Source organism: Pelodiscus sinensis, chromosome 31 (genome assembly GCF_052426305.1).
Source record: "Pelodiscus sinensis isolate ZL-2025 chromosome 31, ASM5242630v1, whole genome shotgun sequence".
Classification (NCBI taxonomy): domain Eukaryota; kingdom Metazoa; phylum Chordata; order Testudines; family Trionychidae; genus Pelodiscus; species Pelodiscus sinensis.
In genome coordinates, this window is record NC_143082.1 from 3,272,701 (window position 1) to 3,291,693 (window position 18,993).

The following is an 18,993-nucleotide window of genomic DNA, read 5'->3' on the forward strand; positions in this document are numbered from 1 at the left end:
GCCTCAGTGCACAGAACAAAACTTATTCCACACATGGATGGAAAACAGTGGGAAGCCATGGAGCCCTGCTCCTCACCCCCAGGGGCCGAAGCAGCCAAGAGATTTGTGGGCTTCAAGAGACAGATCAGCAGATTCTAGTGTCTTTATTGGTAGTGTAAAGATTCAGTCCAGGGGCCCAGGGCCCCGTGCACCATTGCAGGCTGCCCGAGAGTAGAAAAATAACAGAGCCACCAAGTCCCTCCTCCCCACCTGTCAGTTTTACAAAATACACAGTCTGCATCTTTAAAAACCCAGCAGCATCCAACTAAAATTATACCCTAAAACAAAATTAAAAAGGGGGGGGAAGAGGAGGGCTCAGCCCAAGTCTGGACCCAAACCCTTCCCCCGCGTAAAACTCAATCCACTTACAGCCACGCAGAGCAGAGGTACCACAAGAGGCCACGTTAAAGCCAAAAGACGAGGCGAGTCCCAGCCCCGGCGCTGGCCAGCAGGGCTTTGCCGCGGGCCGCAGCGAGCGACGCCGGGACTTGCCTTTCTCCCCAGGGCCAGGCCACGAGGGGCTGGCAGCTTTGGTGTCCCAGCCCAGGCGCCCGGCTGGCGGGTGCTGGAGGTGGGCAGGGATCCCGGCTCTCCCTGGAGATGGGCGGCATCTGATGCCACAGCAGCTGGGACTGCACTAGCCGAACGAGGAGGCGGCAGATCCCAGCCCCCCCGGCCACAGGCTGGGCGGCACGAAGCAGCAGGACAGGCCCAGTGCCAGGGGCAGGCCTGACCCAGGCCCCCCCCCCCCCGCTGGGACTCAGCACTTGGCGCACACTCAGCTGTCTCGCCCTGACCCAGCGCCCCCGCCAGGTGGCCACGGAGGCTGAGCCCCAGGTGCCGGGGCAGGGCTGCACTAAGCAGCGTGGCCAAGAAGGGGTTAAAATGGGGGGGGGGTTTCCCGGGGGAGGGAAGGGATGGCCACTGCTGGGAGCAGCTCCCCCACTAGCACCCCAAGGGACCAGCCCAGGGATCCTGGATGTGAGCACGGGGGGAGAGGCCTGGCTGCCCCCCTCGCCCTTCTAGTAGTGCAAAGCAACTGGGGCTTGTAGCAGGGTCCAGCGTCCCCTCCCCCAGTCATGGGCAGATCCATTCCCCAAGGTGCCCCCGGCCCTGGGCTCCTTGGGTAGTGCAGGCTGTTCTACCCCCTCCCCGGGGTTCGCCCCTTGCCTGCAGTCCCCCCCCCCCAAAAGAAAGGGCAGCGCGGGGGGGTGGAGGCTGCCAGGCAGCAAGGGGTTAAAGGCCTGAGGGGCAGGGAGCTCCACTTGTGAGAGCCCCCCCCCCCCCCCCCCCCCCCATGTAGCCCAGGGGGCTCCAGTCAGTGCAGCGGGGGGGCCTTGTCTCCGTACTTGGCCCGCCCCAGATGCCCCCGGCGGGCGCTGGTGGCCAGGCGCTGCTGGGCCAGGAAGGACTGGGCCGTGCCGGAGGCGGCCGATCGCTCCTCTGTGGCTTGCTGGTGGAGCGCCATGCCCTGCAACGGAGCAGGAGGTCAGGGGGTGGGGGGAGGGGCAGCCCCGCCCCGAGAGCGGGAGTCATGGGACACCAGAGCACATGCCCAGCCCAAGCAGGACACCATGGGGTCAAGCTGGCATCCCCCCAGCCTGCCCGGTGCCACCCCCAGTCGGCCTGGCAGCCCCCCACCTCTTCCCCCCCCCCCGATACCGCCCTGCCCCCCGCCGGCCTGGCAGCCCCCCACCTCTTCCCCCCCCCCCGATACCGCCCTGCCCCCCGCCGGCCTGGCAGCCCGCCACCTCTTCCCTCCCGATACCACCCTGCCTCCCGCCGGCCTGGCAGCCCGGCGCCCCCCACTCACCGTGTTGTACCAGGCGCTGATGATCAGCTTCTCCTCCTGCTCCCGCTGGGCTCTCGTTTTCTCCAGGTTAGTCTGTTGGGGAGGGGGGGGGGGGGGGGGGGGGGGGGGAGAGACAGAGTCAGGCTGGGCACATGGGGCTGGGCACACCAGGCCCTCACCCTGCCCCCCAGAGAGACTCCCACAGGCCACATGGGGGCCTCCTGAGACAGCTGAGACCTTGGGAGGGGTGGGGCCCTTGCCCCCCCCCCCCGCCCCATCCCACAACGCAAGCTGCCTGGCAGACCCAGCAGCTGGCCGAGAGCGTTTGGCTACAGGTGCAGGGATCCCCCGACTGGGGCTAGGTCCTTCTGTCCAGCCCCACCCAACCGCTAGTGCAATGGGCAGCACCACATCCCCCCCCCCCCCCAGCGGCCTCCACCACCAAGGACTGAGCTAGCTAGGAACAGGGGACACCCCCCGGGGAAACTGAGGCACAGAGCCACCTGGAGCACCCAGCTGCCAGGCCCGGGAACATGGACTTTGTGAGAGGCGTGTCCAAGGGCCCAGACACCTCCCCCAGTTTGAGTCACCCCTCCCCCGATCACGTGCCCGCCCCTCCAGGGCAGCCGGCTTCATGTCCCACCCCAGCCGGTTCCATGCCTTCCGGCCTGCGAGCACCCGGGGCTTGTCGGGAGCCCTGGGGCCAAGCCCCCCTTCCCTGGGGGGCTGCCAGCCAGAGCCCAAGGCAGCCGTGGGGATCCCGGGCCGGGTACGCGCCAGGAAGAGAACGGCTGGAGGACCCCTGTGCTCCCCGCCCACCCGACGTGGGAAGAGGGGCCAGACCCCCCAGCCGATCGGCGAGCAGCCTCCGGCGGAAGGCAAATTCACAGAGCGGCGGGGGAGGGAGTTTCCTTCCTGACCCCTGCCCAGGAGCCGCTGAAGCATGAGGCTGGATCGCGCGGCCGGAGAGCGACGGCCGCTTCTGTGCCCCGTCCAGGAGGGGGGACTGACCCCCAGCGCCGGGGGGGGGGGGGGAGAGAGGGGCTCGTTACTGCCCCACCCCATGGCAGGGCCTCACCTCCAGGCGATGGATCTTCACTTCCTTCTCCTGCAGCTGGTTCTTTAAGGCCTGGATCTCCGGGGGCGGCTTGAGCGGCTGCTGCTTTGGGTGCAGGGTCTTGATGACCTGCAGTGAGGTGGATGGAACCAGGGGGTGACCAAGGACACCCCCTGCCCAGCCAGCCGGGGAGCCTTGTTGTAGCTGTGGGCGCTGCAGAACTTCCCAGAGCTGCCCCCCCGCCAGCAACGCCCTTTGTGGGGAGGCACAGGTGGCGAGACCCCCCACACCTGTGGGGAGACAGGGGCCCGGCCCCTGAGTGTCCCGAGGGACGGCGCTTCCTCAGCCCCCTCCCCACCGGAGGCCCCCAGCCCGGGGCTCACCGTGCAGGCCTTGTCCATGTAGCGCTTGTAGCGTTCCTCCATGGCCCGCATGTCCTCGTCCTTCTTCTTCAGGCTCTGCTGCAGCTCGTCGATCCTCCTGGCGTCTAGGGGCAGGGGCCAGGTCAGCATCCCTCAGCGCCCCCCAGCTGGGGAAACCGAGGCACGGAGCCCCCCCCCCCGCCCCTCCCAGGCTTACGTCACACGCAAGGGACGTACCAGGGATACAACTTTGTGGGGGGAAGCATCCGAGAGACCAGCCGGATAACCCCCCCCCGCCCCCTCCAAATCTGTACCAGAGTCACCCCTCCCCCAACCCTCATACTCGCACTGTCCACTTTGGGCTCAGTTCCCCCCTTCTATGCCCGGCCCGCCCCCCCCCCCAGCCCCGTACTCTCGCTGTCCATGCCGGGGGCCAAGTCCTCGATGTACTCCCTCTTCCTCTGCAGCTCCGAGTGCGCCTGGTGCAGCTTCTCCCTGGGGGAAAGTCAAGGCCTGTCAGGTGCCCGGCGCCCCCAGGTCTCCCCGTCCCCCACCATGCCTGGCCCAGCAAAGGCCCCTCCCGGCCCCCGGAGCTGGCTGGGAAACGCCCCAGCGGGCAGAGCCCCGAGCGCCATGGCCAGGGGATGCGTCTGCCCCGCAGCGGCTGCCGGGCCTAGTAACCGCCCCACCCCGGGTGAGAGACCAGCACTTACAGGTGCTCTTCCAGCTTCCTCTTCAGCAGGCCGGACTGGGGAGGAAGAGGAGGAGAGGGTGAAGGTCGCCAGAGGCTCGGAGCTGCCCCCCCCCACCCAGCAGGCACGGCCCCTCCCTTCCCCGAAAGGCCTCGAGCGCTGGGAACACGGAGCCCTGCTGCCGGACCCCTCCCAGCCCCACTCAGCTCTCTTGGCCCCGGGTCTCAGCCCAGCTCCTGCGACACCCGGGGTCACAGGCCAGTCTGTGCCAGGTTTTCGGGGGTGGGGGTGAGGGGTGGGGAATCAGGCCCCTCCTGGTCGGCTTCGAACCCAGCCGGTTCCACGCCTAGTGACCGCCAAGGTCCAGTCCTCCTGCTGCGAGCTAGTCACTGGATCCCCCCCGCCCCACGGGGGGCGGCTTTACACTGACCGAGCCAGCATGAAACCCAGGGCACGGTCAGCCGCTGAACGCCTCAAAGCCTGTCTGCGGCAGCCAGACACAGAGCGAGGGTCCCGCCCCCGAAGCCCTGGGCTTAGCTACGGGTAGAAGCTACTGTTTAGAACAGGCGCCTCTGTCTACCGCGAGGCCCGGAAGGAGCCGGGTTTTAGGTGTCGGTCAACGGCCTCAAATTCACCGGACGCCTCCCCGCACAGCCCCCCCCCGCGGAGGAAGTAACAGCCACATCCAGACAGGCTGCGTAAGCTCAACGCGGCTTGAGCACGTGTCAGGACGGGGTGTCCCTCGGGATCTGTGCACCAGCTGTTCTGGCTGGTTAGCTGTGCCCATCACTAGAGGGGCGGGCCCCTCGCCCAGCTGTCGGAAACGGGGAAAGCGGAATGGACACAAAAGGCCTAAAAATAAACCAGCTGAAGCTCTAGAAAGGAGGCGAACGGCCTGCCAGGCCTGTGCGCAGGTCGGGGGCTCGCAGCCGAACAGGCCAGGCCAGACGCCCGCAAGATCCTGCGGCTGCTGCAATGGGGACTCTCACCCCGAGGGGGGTTTAATGAGCCAGGAAACAAATTAAGCAGCGTTAACAGCCAGAGTAACAGCCCAGATTTCTGTGTGTGGGGAGTAGGGAGCCCCCCCCAACTCAAGACTCCTTCTAAGCTGCCCTGTGCCCCACGCTCAAGAAGGGCTGCCCCCCCCCCAGAGATCCAGTGTCTTGGGGCAGGCCCCCAAACCCACAGCCCCCTTGCCCCGGGACAGGAAAGGAGCAGAGACGCCAGGTGGGTTTAGGGAGGGGACGGCTGGTACTTACAATGGCCTGCAGGGGGAGGGGACAGGCAGCCAGCGACAGAGAGAGGTGGGAGAGAGAAGCGTTAGCGTGATCCAAGCAGGGGGGGGGCGGCGGGGGGAGGGTGCGGGCTCCCATCCCTGCACAGAGACTGCAGGGGCCTCCCCCTTCCCAAGGAGAAACTGGGGAGGCCGGACCCCCTCCCAGCTGCCTCCCCCCCCCCCATGCACGGATCTCCAGCCCCTCCCCACAGTGGGGCAGATCCGACCTGGAACACACCGGCACCCCTCCCCCAGCAGCGAGCAGCAACCCCCAGCCGGGGCGGGGGCAACGCAGGAGGGGGCGCCCCAGGGGCCCTGCCACGGTGCCCACGCCAGGCCCAGAGACCCCAGGCTCAGCATGAGCCGTTAGCTCTCCCTGTGGCTTGGGGAAGGGGGAACCTTTCCCCTTACAGCGGTGCCAGTCCCGGGGCCAGACTCACATCCTCCGCCTTCGCATCCTGCTCCTGCAGGGCCTTCTGCAGCTCCTCCACCTGGGCCTTCAGCTCCGAGACCTGATGCTGGTGCAGCCTGGTGAGGGAGGGAGATTAGCCGGGGGCACAATGGGGACCCTCCCCTGGGCTGAGGCTCGCCCCCCCCCCCCCCATTAGCAGGCAGGTGCATGGCCAGGAGCCTCGCTTGGCTCTCAGGTGAGAGGAGCTGGGGGGGGGGGGTTGTCAGCCTAGATCAGAGCCCCCCGCCCCCATCACCTCTCCTGGGTCTCCAGCCGGTTCTTGGCGCGGTTGGACTCCTCCAGCTGTTCCTGCAGCTCCGCCAGCTGCTGCCGGTAAACGGACTCCTGCGCGCACAGCATCCTGTTCTCCTGCTGCAGGCGCACGATGGTCTCCCTGGGGCCGGGGAGAGGGGCGGCTCAGGGAGACCCCTGGCTAGGCTGGGACGTGCGGCTGGGCTCAGACTGACCCTTGTCCCCTGCCGCGGCACTGCCCCGGCTTGGAGTTCCCTTCCCCGCTGTGGGCACCAGGCCTCCGGGCAGGGTCTGTGCCCCGGGCCAGGCGGGCTTTGCCCTCCCTGTCCAGCGCCCCCCCCAGCCCTAAGATCCACCCCCCAGGCCCTTCGCTGGCCCACGCAGGCAGCTGGGAACAGCTCAGGGACCCAAAGGTGAGCAGCAGAGACCCTCACCCCGAGGGGGACTAGCCGGATTCTGCAGACGCAGCACACAGAGGGCCGATAGGGCACCCCCCAACACGCCCCTCTGGCCCCCCGGCGGCAGGGCCTACTTGAGTTCTGCCGGCAAGATCTCAGCAGCCAGGTTGTCCACGGGAGAAGAGGCTCCGTCCAGCAGGGCGTCTGCAAGAGGAAGTGGGGGGGGGGGGTTACATGGAAGAACAGGGACCCGCCCTGACTCAGAAGAGCCCTACTAGCCCCACATGGGTGCGGATTCTCCCCTGCCAGCAACGCTGAGATGCCACGTGAGGGTCACAACCTGCAGCCTCCTGCTCCAGGCTAGGGGCACGGCCCAGGACTTCCCATGGCCACGGAGGGAGCTGGAACGACGGCCAGCACCTGGCTATCCGCTGTCCTGTCTGCAACCAGGGCGGGTGCCAGGAGTAACAACACGGAGAGTTATCAGTGTTATGCAGGGTGAGGTCTCTCCTACCCACCCCCTTTGTGGGTGGCAGCATGGGGCGCTCATGTAGGAACGGGATACACTATGTGTAACAGCCTAGAAGGAGGTACTCTCGCCCCCCCCCCCCGCTAAATTCTTAACTTCAACATCATGTGGCAGGGAGTTCCACAGATTCTGCATCAGAGTTTCAAAACCCCCAATGTCTTAGAGCTGGGCAGGAAATGGGCGCCCCACGAACACAAAGGTACAATTAGAACAGATTAAAGATTTCAGGGGGCAGGGCCAAACGATTTCAGATTCGGAAGTGCGGCTGCAATGCCTCATGGGAGTTGTGGCTCAACTGCCTTGTGCTTCTCCTGCGCTCTTTGGGCCAGCCTCCCTGACAGGACAACACCTCCCACGATGCACCCAGCGGCCCTGTCCCGGCGGCAAGATCACGGGAGAAGTAGGCTGGCTGGAGAACCCAGTGCGTTCTCCATGGGCCGGGTGCCGCAACCCACATCTCCCACGATGCCGCCTCACGGCCCGGGCAGGCGGGTGCATTGTGGGAGATGTAGTTCCACCAAGGAGCTTGGCCCCTGGAGAAGAACAAGGCTACGAGGAGACCAAACCTCAGCTCCCACGAGGCTCTACGGCCAATCCGCCGAGAGAGCTGGGACGCTCCCAGCTGGAGCTGAAAAGCGAAGCGAGCTGATGTGCTACCCGGCCGAGAAGCCGCGGAGCGTGATGCTCAGCCACAGGCAGCTGCGGCTCGCGGCCAAGGGGGAAGGGAGTCTGCCGAGGGCCCGAACCGGCTCCATGCAGCGCAAGCCAACATCTCGCCAGGGCGGCGGCACCAAACTCCGTCTCCTCCCTGCCTCGGGCCGAGCGAGGGGGGCTACTGTGGCAGGAGATGCAGCTGCCCCTCCCGCCGCCCCCCACGTGCCCTGCCCAGCTCGGGCTGCACCCACCTGCTTGGCTCAGGCATGTCTGCTGCACCTGGGCGCATCTCAGCTCCTCGTTGGCCTCGCGGAGGGAGTCCCGTTCCTCCATCAGGCGCTGGGGGGAGGGGAGCAGCCGGGGGTCAGCAGAGCCCTCCACCCGGGCACGGAGCCGGATCACCACGCTGCCAAACCCAGGCCTCACCGCGCTCAGGCTGTCCGCTCTAACCACTACCCACCACTGCCCTCCCGAAGCTGGAGCGATTCCAACTCCCAGCCTCCCCCCTTTAACCACTAGGCTCCCTCCGTCCCGCCTCACCTCCTTCTCCTTCACCAGCGCCTCGAACTTCTCCTTCAGGTTCCTGTACTCGAATTGCCACTTCTCCGCCTTCAGGGCCTCCTCCGAGTGCTTGCTGTGCAGCTCCCGCACCTGCGGGGGGACAGGGACGGGATTTGAGGTGGCCCCTGGGACCCGGGACAGGTCCCCGGAGGGGGGGCCAGCAGATCAGTGAAACCGCAGCTAAGCGGGGCAGGGAGAACCCCTGCTGGAGACAACAGCCCCGCCCCCAGCCCCGCCCCCCACCTGTCTCTTGTGGGTCTCCAGCTGGGCGCGGCCGGCGTTGGCCTTCCGCAGCTCCTCCTCCAGCTCGCAGGTGCGCTGCATGTAGACCGTGTTCCGCTCCTCCAGCAGCCGCACCTGCCGCCGCAGGTCGCCCAAGTCCTCCAGCTTCTTCTGGTACGCGGCCACCATGGCCTCCAGCTTGGCCACCTTGTCCGAGGAGTGCCTGCCGGGGCGGGAGGGGCCGAGCTCTCAGCTGGGGGCCAGCAGGCAGGACTAGGGGTGCCGCTTTCATCCCCCCTCCCATGGCCTTGGCAGAGAATCAGGGGTTGCAGGTGTGGGGTGGGGCAGGCGCGCACTGAACCCTGGCTCCCTGCCCAACTCCCCCCATCCCACGGAGCCCAGGCCAGTGGCCCATCTAGCCCAGTGACCCGTCTCCCAACAACGGCCAGTGCCAAGCGCCTCAGAACAGGACAGTTCTCAGGTGAGCTGCCCCCCCTCCCACCACCAGTCACGTGGCCCCAGAGATTTAGGGATGCAGAACATGGGGCTGTCTGAACCCAGCAACCCCAAAGCACAGGGCCCTGCCTTGCTTAGCCCCGGCTGGTAGGCAGGGCACTGAACCGAGGCTCCCTGGCAGCAGAAACCCAGCTGCACCCGCTGGAGCTGGAGGGGTTCCCCTGAGCTAGCAGTAGTAGGCTCTTCTCCCACAGGGGGAGCGCTCCTGCGTGCAGACAGGGGGCGGCAGAACACGCCCTTAACCAGCCTGACAGCAACAGTCAGAGCTCACGGGGGGGGGGGGGGGGGATTCCTGCCTTGCCCTGCGGCCTGAGGGTGAGTTCCCCCCCCCCCCACACCCCGCCAGGGCGCTGTGGGACTGGGGGGGGGGGTCGGGGCGGGATCCCAACAGGCCCGAAGCTCTCACCTCAGCACGTCCATCTCGTCCTTCAGGGCCTGGGCCTCCTCGGCCAAGCTGCTCAGCTCCTCGTTCCGGTGCTGCAGGTCCTGCGCCTCCCGCTCCAGCTCCTCGCAACGTGTGCGCAAGTCCTCCTTCCCGCTCTCCAGCCTGCGGGGACGGGGCCCAGGTGAGACACCGCTAGCTCCCCGCTCTAACCCCTAGGCCCCACTCCCTCCCAGAGCCCGACCAGGGCCCCTGGCTCCCCGCTCTAACCCCTAGGCTCCACTCCCTCCCAGAGCCCGACCAGGGCCCCTGGCTCCCCCGCTCTAACCCCTAGGCCCCACTCCCTCCCAGAGCCCGACCAGGGCCCTGGCTCCCCGCTCTAACCCCTAGGCTCCACTCCCTCCCAGAGCCCGACCAGGGCCCCTGGCTCCCCCGCTCTAACCCCTAGGCCCCACTCCCTCCCAGAGCCGGACCAGGGCCCCTGGCTCCTCGCTCTAACCCCTAGGCCCCACTCCCTTCCAGAGCCCGACCAGGACCCAGGAGCCCTGGCTCCCACCCTAGACATCTCCCCCCCCCACACACACACACACACCTGAAAGTCTCCTCCTGCAGTTGCGCGAGCTGAGCCTGCAGCAGCAGCAGCTTCTTGCTGCCCGCGTCTGACTCCAGACGACTCTTCTGCTCCTTCAAGGCCTTGTTCTCCAGGGCCAGGCTGTTCTTCTCCTCCACCAGGGCCGAGAGCTGAGGACCAGGGCAGGGAGTCAGAAGCCCCGTGGTGGAGACAGGCAGAGAGCCCCCCCCCCCCACATCCCCGCAGAGACCAAGAGATTACGCCCCCCCCCCCCCCACAAACACACACTCACCTTTGGGCTCAGCTGTCCCAGAGCCGACTGCTTCCGCCCACCCCCTGCTCTGGGAGGAGACAAACGGGGCTACAGAACGGGCCCAATGGAGGCCAACCAGGGCTGGGGAGGGAACCCAGGAGTCCTGGCTCCCAGTCCCAACCCCCTCCACTCTAACCACTAGGCCTCACTCCCATCCCAGAGCTGAGGAGGGAACCCAGGAGCCCTGGCTCCCAGTCCCAACCCCCTCCACTCTAACCACTAGGCCTCACTCCCGTCCCAGGGCTGGGGAGGGAACCCAGGAGTCCTGGCTCCCAGTCCTGCACTCACACTGGGCCTTCGCGGCATAGAGTCTGCAAACGCCAGGCAGCTTCCACTCTACGCCGGGCCCTCGGACCCGCTCCAATGCGCCCAGGACGGTCACCTTTGAAGGGGGTAGCTTGGCACTGGGCTCCGTGCCACCTTCCTGGCCTGGCAGCCCCCAGGGGAGGGGGGGAATAAGATGCCCCGTTACCCACTCTCGCAAGGGCTCAGAAGCCAGGCTTACAGGAGAGCTGAGTTAGATCCTAAGCAGAGGTGGCCGCATGGGCAGGTCCCTTTTATGAAAGGACAGATGGGGATACAAGCCCCGAGCAGGTAAACCCCAGACACTGGATGCCCCCTACAACTAGGGAGGGATGACACGAGCTGGGCTAACTGTGGCTGCCCTCTTCTGAGTCCTGCAGAGCTCTTGGCCTCTACGCCATCATGTGGCGGTGAGTTCCGCAGGCCAACAATGGGAAAGGAGCATCCTTCCATTGATCTGCACGTCCCATCGTTCTCGTGCTGCCAGAGAAGGGAGAAGAGATGCTCCCCACCTCCCTACTCTCATCTAGTCATGGAAGATTTAATCACATGGCCCCTCTTACTGCATCCCCTCACCCTGCTCTTTCCACAGAGTTTCCAGCCCTCCATTCACTCCAATCCCCTCCCCGGCACCCCGTAACTCAGCAATCTGCTTTGAGACACACTGCCCCGCCCCGCCCCCCCGGGACTTCCCCGGGCTTTGCAGCCGGGTAGAGAGTTTGGCGAGCCACCCAGGAGAGCTGTAAGAACGTCAGTAGGTAAGCGAGACGTGCCCCCTTCCCCACCCCGCCTCCGCCAGGGTGTTCCAAGCAGCCTGCATTAGTCAGCTCCATGACAGACATGCTCATGCAGAGGAAACGGACGCGCTGGTGGCTGTGTCAGTAGCTCTGTTATCGCAGAGGGAGGGGGGCGAACGGCAAACTCACCTTCCCGCAGGGGAACCGCGGCTCCGGGGATACGTTAGCACCTTGCAGGAGCAAAGGGGGCGGTTTATGGCGAGCGGTCAGTTGGGGACCGCTGTGCTTTGCACTGCAGGGGGAGGGGGCTCTTGTTATATGGGCATCCGAAGGCGGAAACCCACCACGCCCCCCTGCCGCCGGGGATCAAGTGTTCCCCAGCTCCCACCCTATCTGGTCTCCAACGGAGTCCCCGGCGATGAAGCTGCTTCTTCTGTGCTCAGACATCTTCCCGCCCCCTCCCATGCACACCCCGCTGGGATCTCACGCCCTGAGGCAGAGGAATCGGTAGGATGGGTACAGAGGCTCCGCTACCTGGGGAACTCCTTGCTGCAGGAGGCTGACAGCACCGAGATGGGTTTCCTTCCCCCCCTTCCCAGTTGAGCTGGCTGCTTCTGCGCCCTCACTGATCTATTCTCACCTGGGGAAGGGGTGGAAGTAGAGCCTGATTGACATACTGCTGCCAATAGCAGCTCTCTTCAGCCACTGGCTACCCTGCACCTGGCCACACTGGACCCTGTCCCACGGAAGGAGGGGAAGGGAGAATGCTTGAACCCAGCAAGGCAATCTGTGCTGAGGGCACCTGCCGATACAGCTGGGTTTGATCCCTGGCTCTGCCACCCTCTTCCTATCGGAGTCACGTCCATCTCTGCCTCAGTTTCCCCTCCCACCGAAGCTGGAAGGACAGTCCTTCTGTACAACCCCCCCCCCCTCATTTGCTCGTCTTTGTAGAAGAGCTGCCCCATGTGCATACAGCACCAAACACAACAGGGCCCCAACTGTTCAGAGACCTCAGGTGTCCCGACCGAATCCTCTTTCTCCCCTCCCCCCCCCCCCCCCCGTTCCTGCCCTAGCCCCCTCCCCAAACGAACCCCAGCTCCAAAAGCAGCAGCGCTACACCCACTTGGGGGGGAAGGAGGGGGAGAGATGCAGAGACCCACACACCACACAGGCCCGGAGGAGCAGAGACACTGCAACCACAAACCAGCCGGAGGGGAGACATCCAGGCAGTGCAGACGGGACCCAGTAGCCAGGGCAGGGATCCCACTGGGAGTGCCCGGAGCCTCTCCAGCCGGAGAGTCGAGGCTCCGGAGCCGAGAGCAGCTGCCCCTCTGCGGGCTGGGCCGAGGCAGCTGCGGCGCCTGGGTTCTTTGGAAGGAGCGAGCACCCCCTCCCCCCACAGCCCCGAGCCGGGGGAAAATCCGCTCCTGCCCACCTGCTGCTCCAGATCCTGGCAGCGCTGCCGCATGTCGTCTGGCTCCTCCAGGTCCTCGCTGAGGAAGTAGTACTTCCGGGACTGCAGGGCGGGGCGGGGGAGAGGGCGGTTAGTGACGGTCACGTCCCCCCCCTCCAGCCCCCTTCCCACTCCAAGAGGCCACGGAGCCAGAGATGCGCCCCGCCCAAAACAGCCCCCGAATTCTCCCTTCTTTGACAGGTGGGGAAACTGAGGCAGGGGCACCTGGCTGTCGAAGTTGCCGTACGTCTCGGAGGCCAGCGTGTCCGACGGGTCCTTGGTCATCAGCTGCAGGAGAGAAAAGGGTTGCAGGCGGGCCGGAGGCGGCTGGGGAGGGGGAGCAAAGACCCAGGCAGCAGCTGCCCGGTGCTGGTTTGCGCCGGCCCCGGCTCACCTCCTGAATGGCTGCCATCACCACATGCTGGACAGACTCCTCCAGGGTCATGATCTGCTGGATGTGCTCTGCGACAGGGAGGGCAGCAGCTGAATCCCTGCCCCTTATGCCCACAGTCCGCCCTCCAGCCCCTCCCCCGATGCCAGCCACCCCCCCCCACTTCCCCTCCCCCCTCCACAGCACGGGCACCAGGCCCACACCGCACAGAGGGCCGCAGGGGCCCCGACCAATTCCCTGCAGGGGTGGGGTGGGGCACATGGAGACGGCCCCTTTGCCAGCTGGCTCCCTGGGGGTTCCTGGCATGCCCCTCCCCCACACGAGCCGTGCAATCGGGGCAGAGGGAGGTGGGCCCGTCCTGTCTGGGGGGCCCCAGAGCAGCACCATAGACAGACACCCCACCCCCGCAGGGAGTAACCGCCTGCCCCTCCTCCACCCTCGGGCCATGGAGCACACGGGCAGGGGGGCTCCTCCCACCTTGCTTCTTCTCGCAGCTGATGGCGCACCCCAGCACCAGCTGCAGCAGCTTGCCCAGCTCCGAGGGGTCCGAGAACTCCCCGATCAGGCTGACGTCCGGCAGGTGGTGCTCGGAGACCTGGTGGCCCAAGACCTGGGGGAGAGACCGAGGGCTCAGCGCCCTCCTGCCCCACGGACACCTGCCCCTCCCTCCACATGCTGGAGCCAGCACCCATGGGGCTCGGGGCACAGACGGGCTGGCACAAGAGACCCCCCCCCCCAGGCCAACGTACCAGGCCAGCTGTAAGCCCCCCGTGACCAGCCCTGTGGGCACTGGGGGGAAGCGGGCCCCTTTAGAGCAACCTCCAGACATACAGGGAGGGCGCGGGCACCATTGGGGACGTTAGAGCAGAGCCCACATCCAAGGGCAGCGTTGCCTAGTGGAGTCAGGACATCTGGGTTCTGCTCCCGGCTCTGCCACGGGCAAATTGCTGTCCCTTGCTGCCTCAGTTTCCCCACCCGCCCTGCGGGAACCTAGAGCATGAGCTCAGCAGGGCAGGGAGCCGACCAGAGCTGCCCCCCCCACCGCCGGAGCGGGGACACTCACATCTTGGGAGTACTCCAGCACACTCTGCAGGATCTTTTTCAGGTTGCTGACCTGGAAGAGGGAGCACGAGCTGGGCACGCCGGATCTGGACAGGCCACGCCCCCCTGGGCTGAGCCCCGTCTCAATGGGAGGCAGGGCTCAGACCCCCACAACTCGGCTCAGGCCGGAGCGGCGCTTGCTGGGGGGCCGCAGGGAGGACACGAGGCGGCAGCCAGGTCCCCGTGGAGGATGGGAATTGACCGGCCGAGAAGTTGGGTGGGGGGGGCAGATTTTAACCATTCCCCCCCCCCCCGGGTTTAAGCCAGCAGGTTACCTTCAGCCTCCAGTTGTCCCCGGTGTCGTCTTTGATCCGCAGCAGCCAGGTCTCATTGAACCAAGCGGCATCTCTGAAAGGGAGGGAGGTGGCAGGGCGGGTGGGGGGTGGGAGGATGTGGGGAGGGGGAATTCCTGGCCTGCCCAGAGCAGCTGCCACTCGCGGCAGGATCTGGTTTCCCCTCTGGCCGCCCACGCCCAGCACGGGCCATAGGCAGGAATCTAGCCTCTGGCTGGGACAAGGGGCAGCCGGTGGGGGCGGATGTGGACACCGGCTTCCCTCCGGGCCCCTCGCGCCGAAACCCGCCCTGGAGCCCAGCGCATCAGAGAGCCAAGCCCCAGGGCTGCCAGGAGTGAACCCCAGTCTGCCCCCCAACCCTGCCACCCCTCTTGCACGGGTCTCCCAGCCAGGGGCTGTACTTACATCCGGTGCAGCGCCTGGGCTATGGGGACCCCGCTGGTCAGATCCTGGTAGGTGCGGCACGGAGCCGGGACGTGGAAGGTCTGAAGCTGGGGAGGGGACGGAGGCAGCTCAGCGAGGCAAGGAGTGAATGAGTTTGGGGGGCGGGGTGGGAAAAGCCACCTAGAGATCTGGCTGGGGTAGACCTGCCCCCGGGGCGAGGGGCTGGCAGTGGGGATTGAACCTGGGACCTCTGGATTCCCAGGCCAAGATGGGAGCAAGTCTGTACGGCCCAGCTACCGGGGGCACCAGCCCTCCCTGATCCTCTTCTCCTCCCATCCACCCACAGGGTGATCGAAGCTGAAACACACTCCGGGGCTCCCCCCAGAGCTGACCTTCCCCACCTCAGCACGCTGCGCAAGACAGGTACAAAGCCCCTGCTTGGGCCCCCCCAGATCACCCTGGGCCGAGGGAGGGCACCAGGTGCCCCCCCACTAACTCAGGCCCTGAAATCCCCCCTCCCCAGCTCTCCCTGCCCCACACAAAGCTGGCTCCCCAAACCAAGAAGGAACCAGCTGCTACTCCAGCAGCCTGATCCTGCATGAGGAAGTGACAGATCCTCCGAGCCAGCTGGCCCTGCCCCCCCCCCACGCGACTCCGTCCGCACATGGCACCTCCCTGCTTAAACCTACCCCCTGCCCCAGCGAGACCCCACGGCCAGCCCTGCACTGGCTTCAGTGTCTAACCCCTGTGGCAGATGCTTCCCAGAGGACCCCCAACCCCTTTCGGCCGATGCTGGAGGGCACGAACTTTCAGCAGCTCCCCCCCCCCCCCACAGGCAGGCGCGCCTGCCCATCCCCAGCATCACTGCACTCAGCTGCCAGGCAGGGCCCAGAGGGCAGGTGGGGCTGTGAAGCCACAGGGCCCTTCCTCCCGCCCCCAGTTATAGGTCTCTGGTGCCCCCTGGGCCTCACAAAGGGGCCCTCTGCAGAACATCAGCTGAGCTGGGGCAGCCCGCCCCCCCAGGAGCGATTCAAATGGCGCCCAGCTGACTGGCCGAGCGCCCACAGTGCCAGCATGTGTTTCTGTTGGTGGTGCACATCCGCACATGCCTCGGGGCACACAAAATTTATTTCACACATGGATGGGGGGGAAATGAGGGGGATCACTGGCCTGCATCCCATAGAGAAAACCCCTTGACTGCAGCCAGCACCTCCTAGAGGGGAGGGGCCCCATTCCCCACCTGAGCCAGCCAGCCCCTTGCTCTGGGGAGGGGAGAGGCCCCATACTCCATTCCCCTCCTCCCCAGATCCCCTCTAGAAGGTACCATCCTCCATCCCCCAACCCAGCACTACAGCAAAGCTCCCCTAGCCCCAGGCAAATTAGCTTCCCCCTCTACTGCGGCCCGACGACCGGGGGCTATTCCAGCGGTGCCTCGGGGAAGGCTGCGTCCAGCTCCTAGTGCTCTGCCAGGCCCGGGTCCCTTGCCCCAAGGAACAGGGCAGCAAGATGGACATTTTCGTGGGGGTTCTGTGACCCAGAGGCAGGGCAGCGACTGGCTCGCTCGGGGCTCCTCACCCGGGGGAGGGGCAGAGGGGTGAACAGTTGCTCTGGGGCAGAGCCATGTAACTGCCCCGGGTGGTACCGAGGGGTTGGGAAGGGACTGGCTGGAGCAGCCGCAGCTCAAGGGAGGATCTGGCGGGACGGCTGACGGGTGGAACATGTGGACTCAGTGCGGGTCTGTGGGAGGCAGACAACGGACCGGGCCCCTAGTGCTGCGAGCTTCCCCCAGCAGCAGTGCCCTGGCTAATGCTGGGCCCCAGCTCCTGCCCCCACTCTGCTCTGTGTCCCATGCCAGGGCGCACTGACCCTCCAGGAAGCCTCTGAACAGGAGCTGGGCGAAGCGGGAGGGGGGCCTGTGCCGGAGGCCCGCCTGGGGGCCTGGCCGACTGGCAGGGAGGCATCGAGGGGCCTCGTACGAGTTGGGGTGTGGCACCGCCCCAGTGGCTCCGCGGCACAAAGGGGGGGGGAGACCCACAGAACACACAAACCCCAGGCTACAGACACCCCAGGCCTCCCCACAGCCAGATCCCCCTCCCCCCCCCACAGCAGGGATCAGCATCCGCCACGGCTCAGCTGGGACCTCCCAGCATCTGGAGCAGGTGCAGGGGATGGGGAGGAATCACGCCCACCGCCTACTCCTTGACCGTGGCAGCTTTGATCTCCCAGCAGCCTAATCCCCCTGGCAGAGACCCAGGTACGGCTCCGGCCCAGCCACAGCTACTCTGGCCTTAGCCATGGGCAGGCTGGGCCCCTAGCCCCTCCAACTCTCCTCTGCATTGGTACAAGCCATCCCGCTGATCTGTCCCCCCGTCCCCCCCAGTGATACCCAGGGCACTGCTGCGGTGGGAAGTTCACAGCACCCAGAGCCTGTGGCCAGCACTTGCCAGGATCGCTGCGGGGGTGGGGGGGTGCTCACTGAACCAGCTCCTGGAGCCCCGCCACTCCAGGGCCAGCTTCACCCCAACCATTAATGGCCCATTCACCCCACCTGCCCCCTTGTGCTCCCCCCCATCATCCCCAGCAGCAGCTTTCTACCCCTCCATGCTCCCCAGTCACTGCCTGCACCCCAGAACACACCCTGCCCTCTTGGGGGCCAGCCTGTGGCAGGGGGGTCCCGGTGCGTCAGCTCTCCCTTCCCAGCGCCCAGCAAGGAGCACAACACCAGCAGGCAGTGCCCCAGGGTGCTGGGGGGGGTGAGGGAGGGGAGACCCAGTGGCTCTGGAGCCAGATCAGTAGGCGCTCTGGGCACGGTGCCGCAGGGCTCTGAGGGAGGGATGGGAATGTGAGGGGCTCTCCGGGGGTGGGGAGGGAGGGGGGGTGTGAACATACAGCCCCCCCACACTGAGGGGGAGCAGCACAGGGCTGAGGCACTCAGAGGGGTGGGGCAGCAGGGGTACAAAGTGCACACAAGTGGGGGCCCAGGGAGGGGGCAGGGGGCTAGAGGAGACCCCGCTGGGGGACACACCCAGGGCAGCCCCCCCGAAGAAGGCACAGACCAACCAAGGGCAGCCCCCCCCCCGTTCCCAGCTCCTCCCCCCACGGCCTGGGGGCAACCCCCTGCCCCCATAACCCGGGGGCCTCCAGACCAGCTCCCCTCCCCCACAGCCCCCCAATAATCCAGGGGGGCACCACCCTGCAGCTCCCCTCCCCCCACAGCCCCCCAATAATCCAGGGGGCACCACCCTGCAGCTCCCCTCCCCCCCAGCCCTCCAATAATCCAGGGGGCACCACCCTGCAGCTCCCCTCCCCCGCAGCCCCCCAATAATCCAGGGGGCACCACCCTGCAGCTCCCCTCCCCCCACAGCCCCCCAATAATCCAGGGGGCACCACCCTGCAGCTCCCCTCCCCCACAGCCCCCCAATAATCCAGGGGGCACCACCCTGCAGCTCCCCTCCCCCCACAGCCCCCCAATAATCCAGGGGGCACCACCCTGCAGCTCCCCTCCCCCCCAGCCCCCAATAATCCAGGGGGGCACCACCCTGCAGCTCCCCTCCCCCCCAGCCCCCCAATAATCCAGGGGGGCACCACCCTGCAGCTCCCCTCCCCCCCAGCCCTCCAATAATCCAGGGGGCACCACCCTGCGGCTCCCAGCCCCCAATAATCCAGGGGGCACCACCCTCCAGCTCCCCTCCCCCCCAGCCCCCAATAATCCAGGGGGCACCACCCTCCAGCTCCCCTCCCCCCAGCCCGGGGGTGGCGACCCCCACTCACCCAGGTGAGCAGGGAGCCGCACAGCCCCGCCTTGTCCACGCTCATGGCTCCGGCCGCCCCCGGGGCCAGGCACGATCCGGCCGCCGAGCGCCTCGGTCCGCCAGCACCATAGACACTGGGGCTCGCCCGGCCTAGAGCGGCGGCGCCTGGCACACGTCGCCCCCTCCGCCCACAGCCGACATCTTTAGCCCGGGCAGGCGGCGCTCTAGCCTGGGACCGGCCAGGTAGGCTCGATGGCGAACGGCCGTTCTAGGACAGCGGAGGGTTCCCTCTATGGTCTCTCTGCTGGGAACCCCAAGGGGATTTACCCTGCGCTTCCTCTAGCCATTCGCCCGCACCCCTCCGTCCCCAGACACCCCCCTATCCCCACCCCCTCCCCTTCCCCAGACACCCCCCATCCCCTCCCCCTCCGTCCCCAGACACCCCCCATCCCCACCCCCTCCCCTTCCCCAGACACCCCCATCCTCACCCCCTCCCCTTCCCCAGACACCCC

The 18,993-nt window shown here is 66.7% G+C and overlaps 1 protein-coding gene across 1 annotated transcript; it reads right to left on the bottom strand.

Moving 5' to 3' along the window:
- Positions 1–124: 124 nt before the first annotated feature.
- HOOK2 (hook microtubule tethering protein 2) lies at positions 125–18,574 on the bottom strand. Its single transcript, XM_089774630.1, has 22 exons — positions 18,501–18,574; positions 14,751–14,836; positions 14,328–14,400; positions 14,015–14,065; positions 13,429–13,561; positions 12,955–13,022; positions 12,786–12,848; positions 12,543–12,623; positions 9,776–9,924; positions 9,208–9,348; positions 8,307–8,508; positions 8,043–8,153; positions 7,754–7,841; positions 6,454–6,523; positions 5,926–6,063; positions 5,659–5,746; positions 3,964–3,998; positions 3,663–3,745; positions 3,272–3,375; positions 2,910–3,017; positions 1,853–1,924; positions 125–1,510 (listed from the first exon to the last, which is right to left on the bottom strand). The coding sequence occupies exons 1-22, from the start codon at positions 18,543–18,545 to the stop codon at positions 1,358–1,360; spliced, it is 2,142 nt and encodes a 713-aa protein (XP_089630756.1). The 5' UTR covers positions 18,546–18,574; the 3' UTR covers positions 125–1,357.
- Positions 18,575–18,993: the final 419 nt, after the last annotated feature.

What these genes read in the sequence shown, in the direction of transcription:
- HOOK2 (XM_089774630.1), bottom strand. Translation starts at nt 18,545, where the DNA reads ATGAGCGTGGACAAGGCGGGGCTGTGCGGCTCCCTGCTCACCTGG. An exon ending in GCGGCTCCCTGCTCACCTGG is followed by an intron (nt 14,837 to 18,500) that starts GTGAGTGGGGGT and finishes TCCCCTCCCCAG; the next exon opens with CTTCAGACCTTCCACGTCCC. An exon ending in CAGCTGCGAGAAGAAGCAAG is followed by an intron (nt 13,023 to 13,428) that starts GTGGGAGGAGCC and finishes TCCCTGTCGCAG; the next exon opens with AGCACATCCAGCAGATCATG.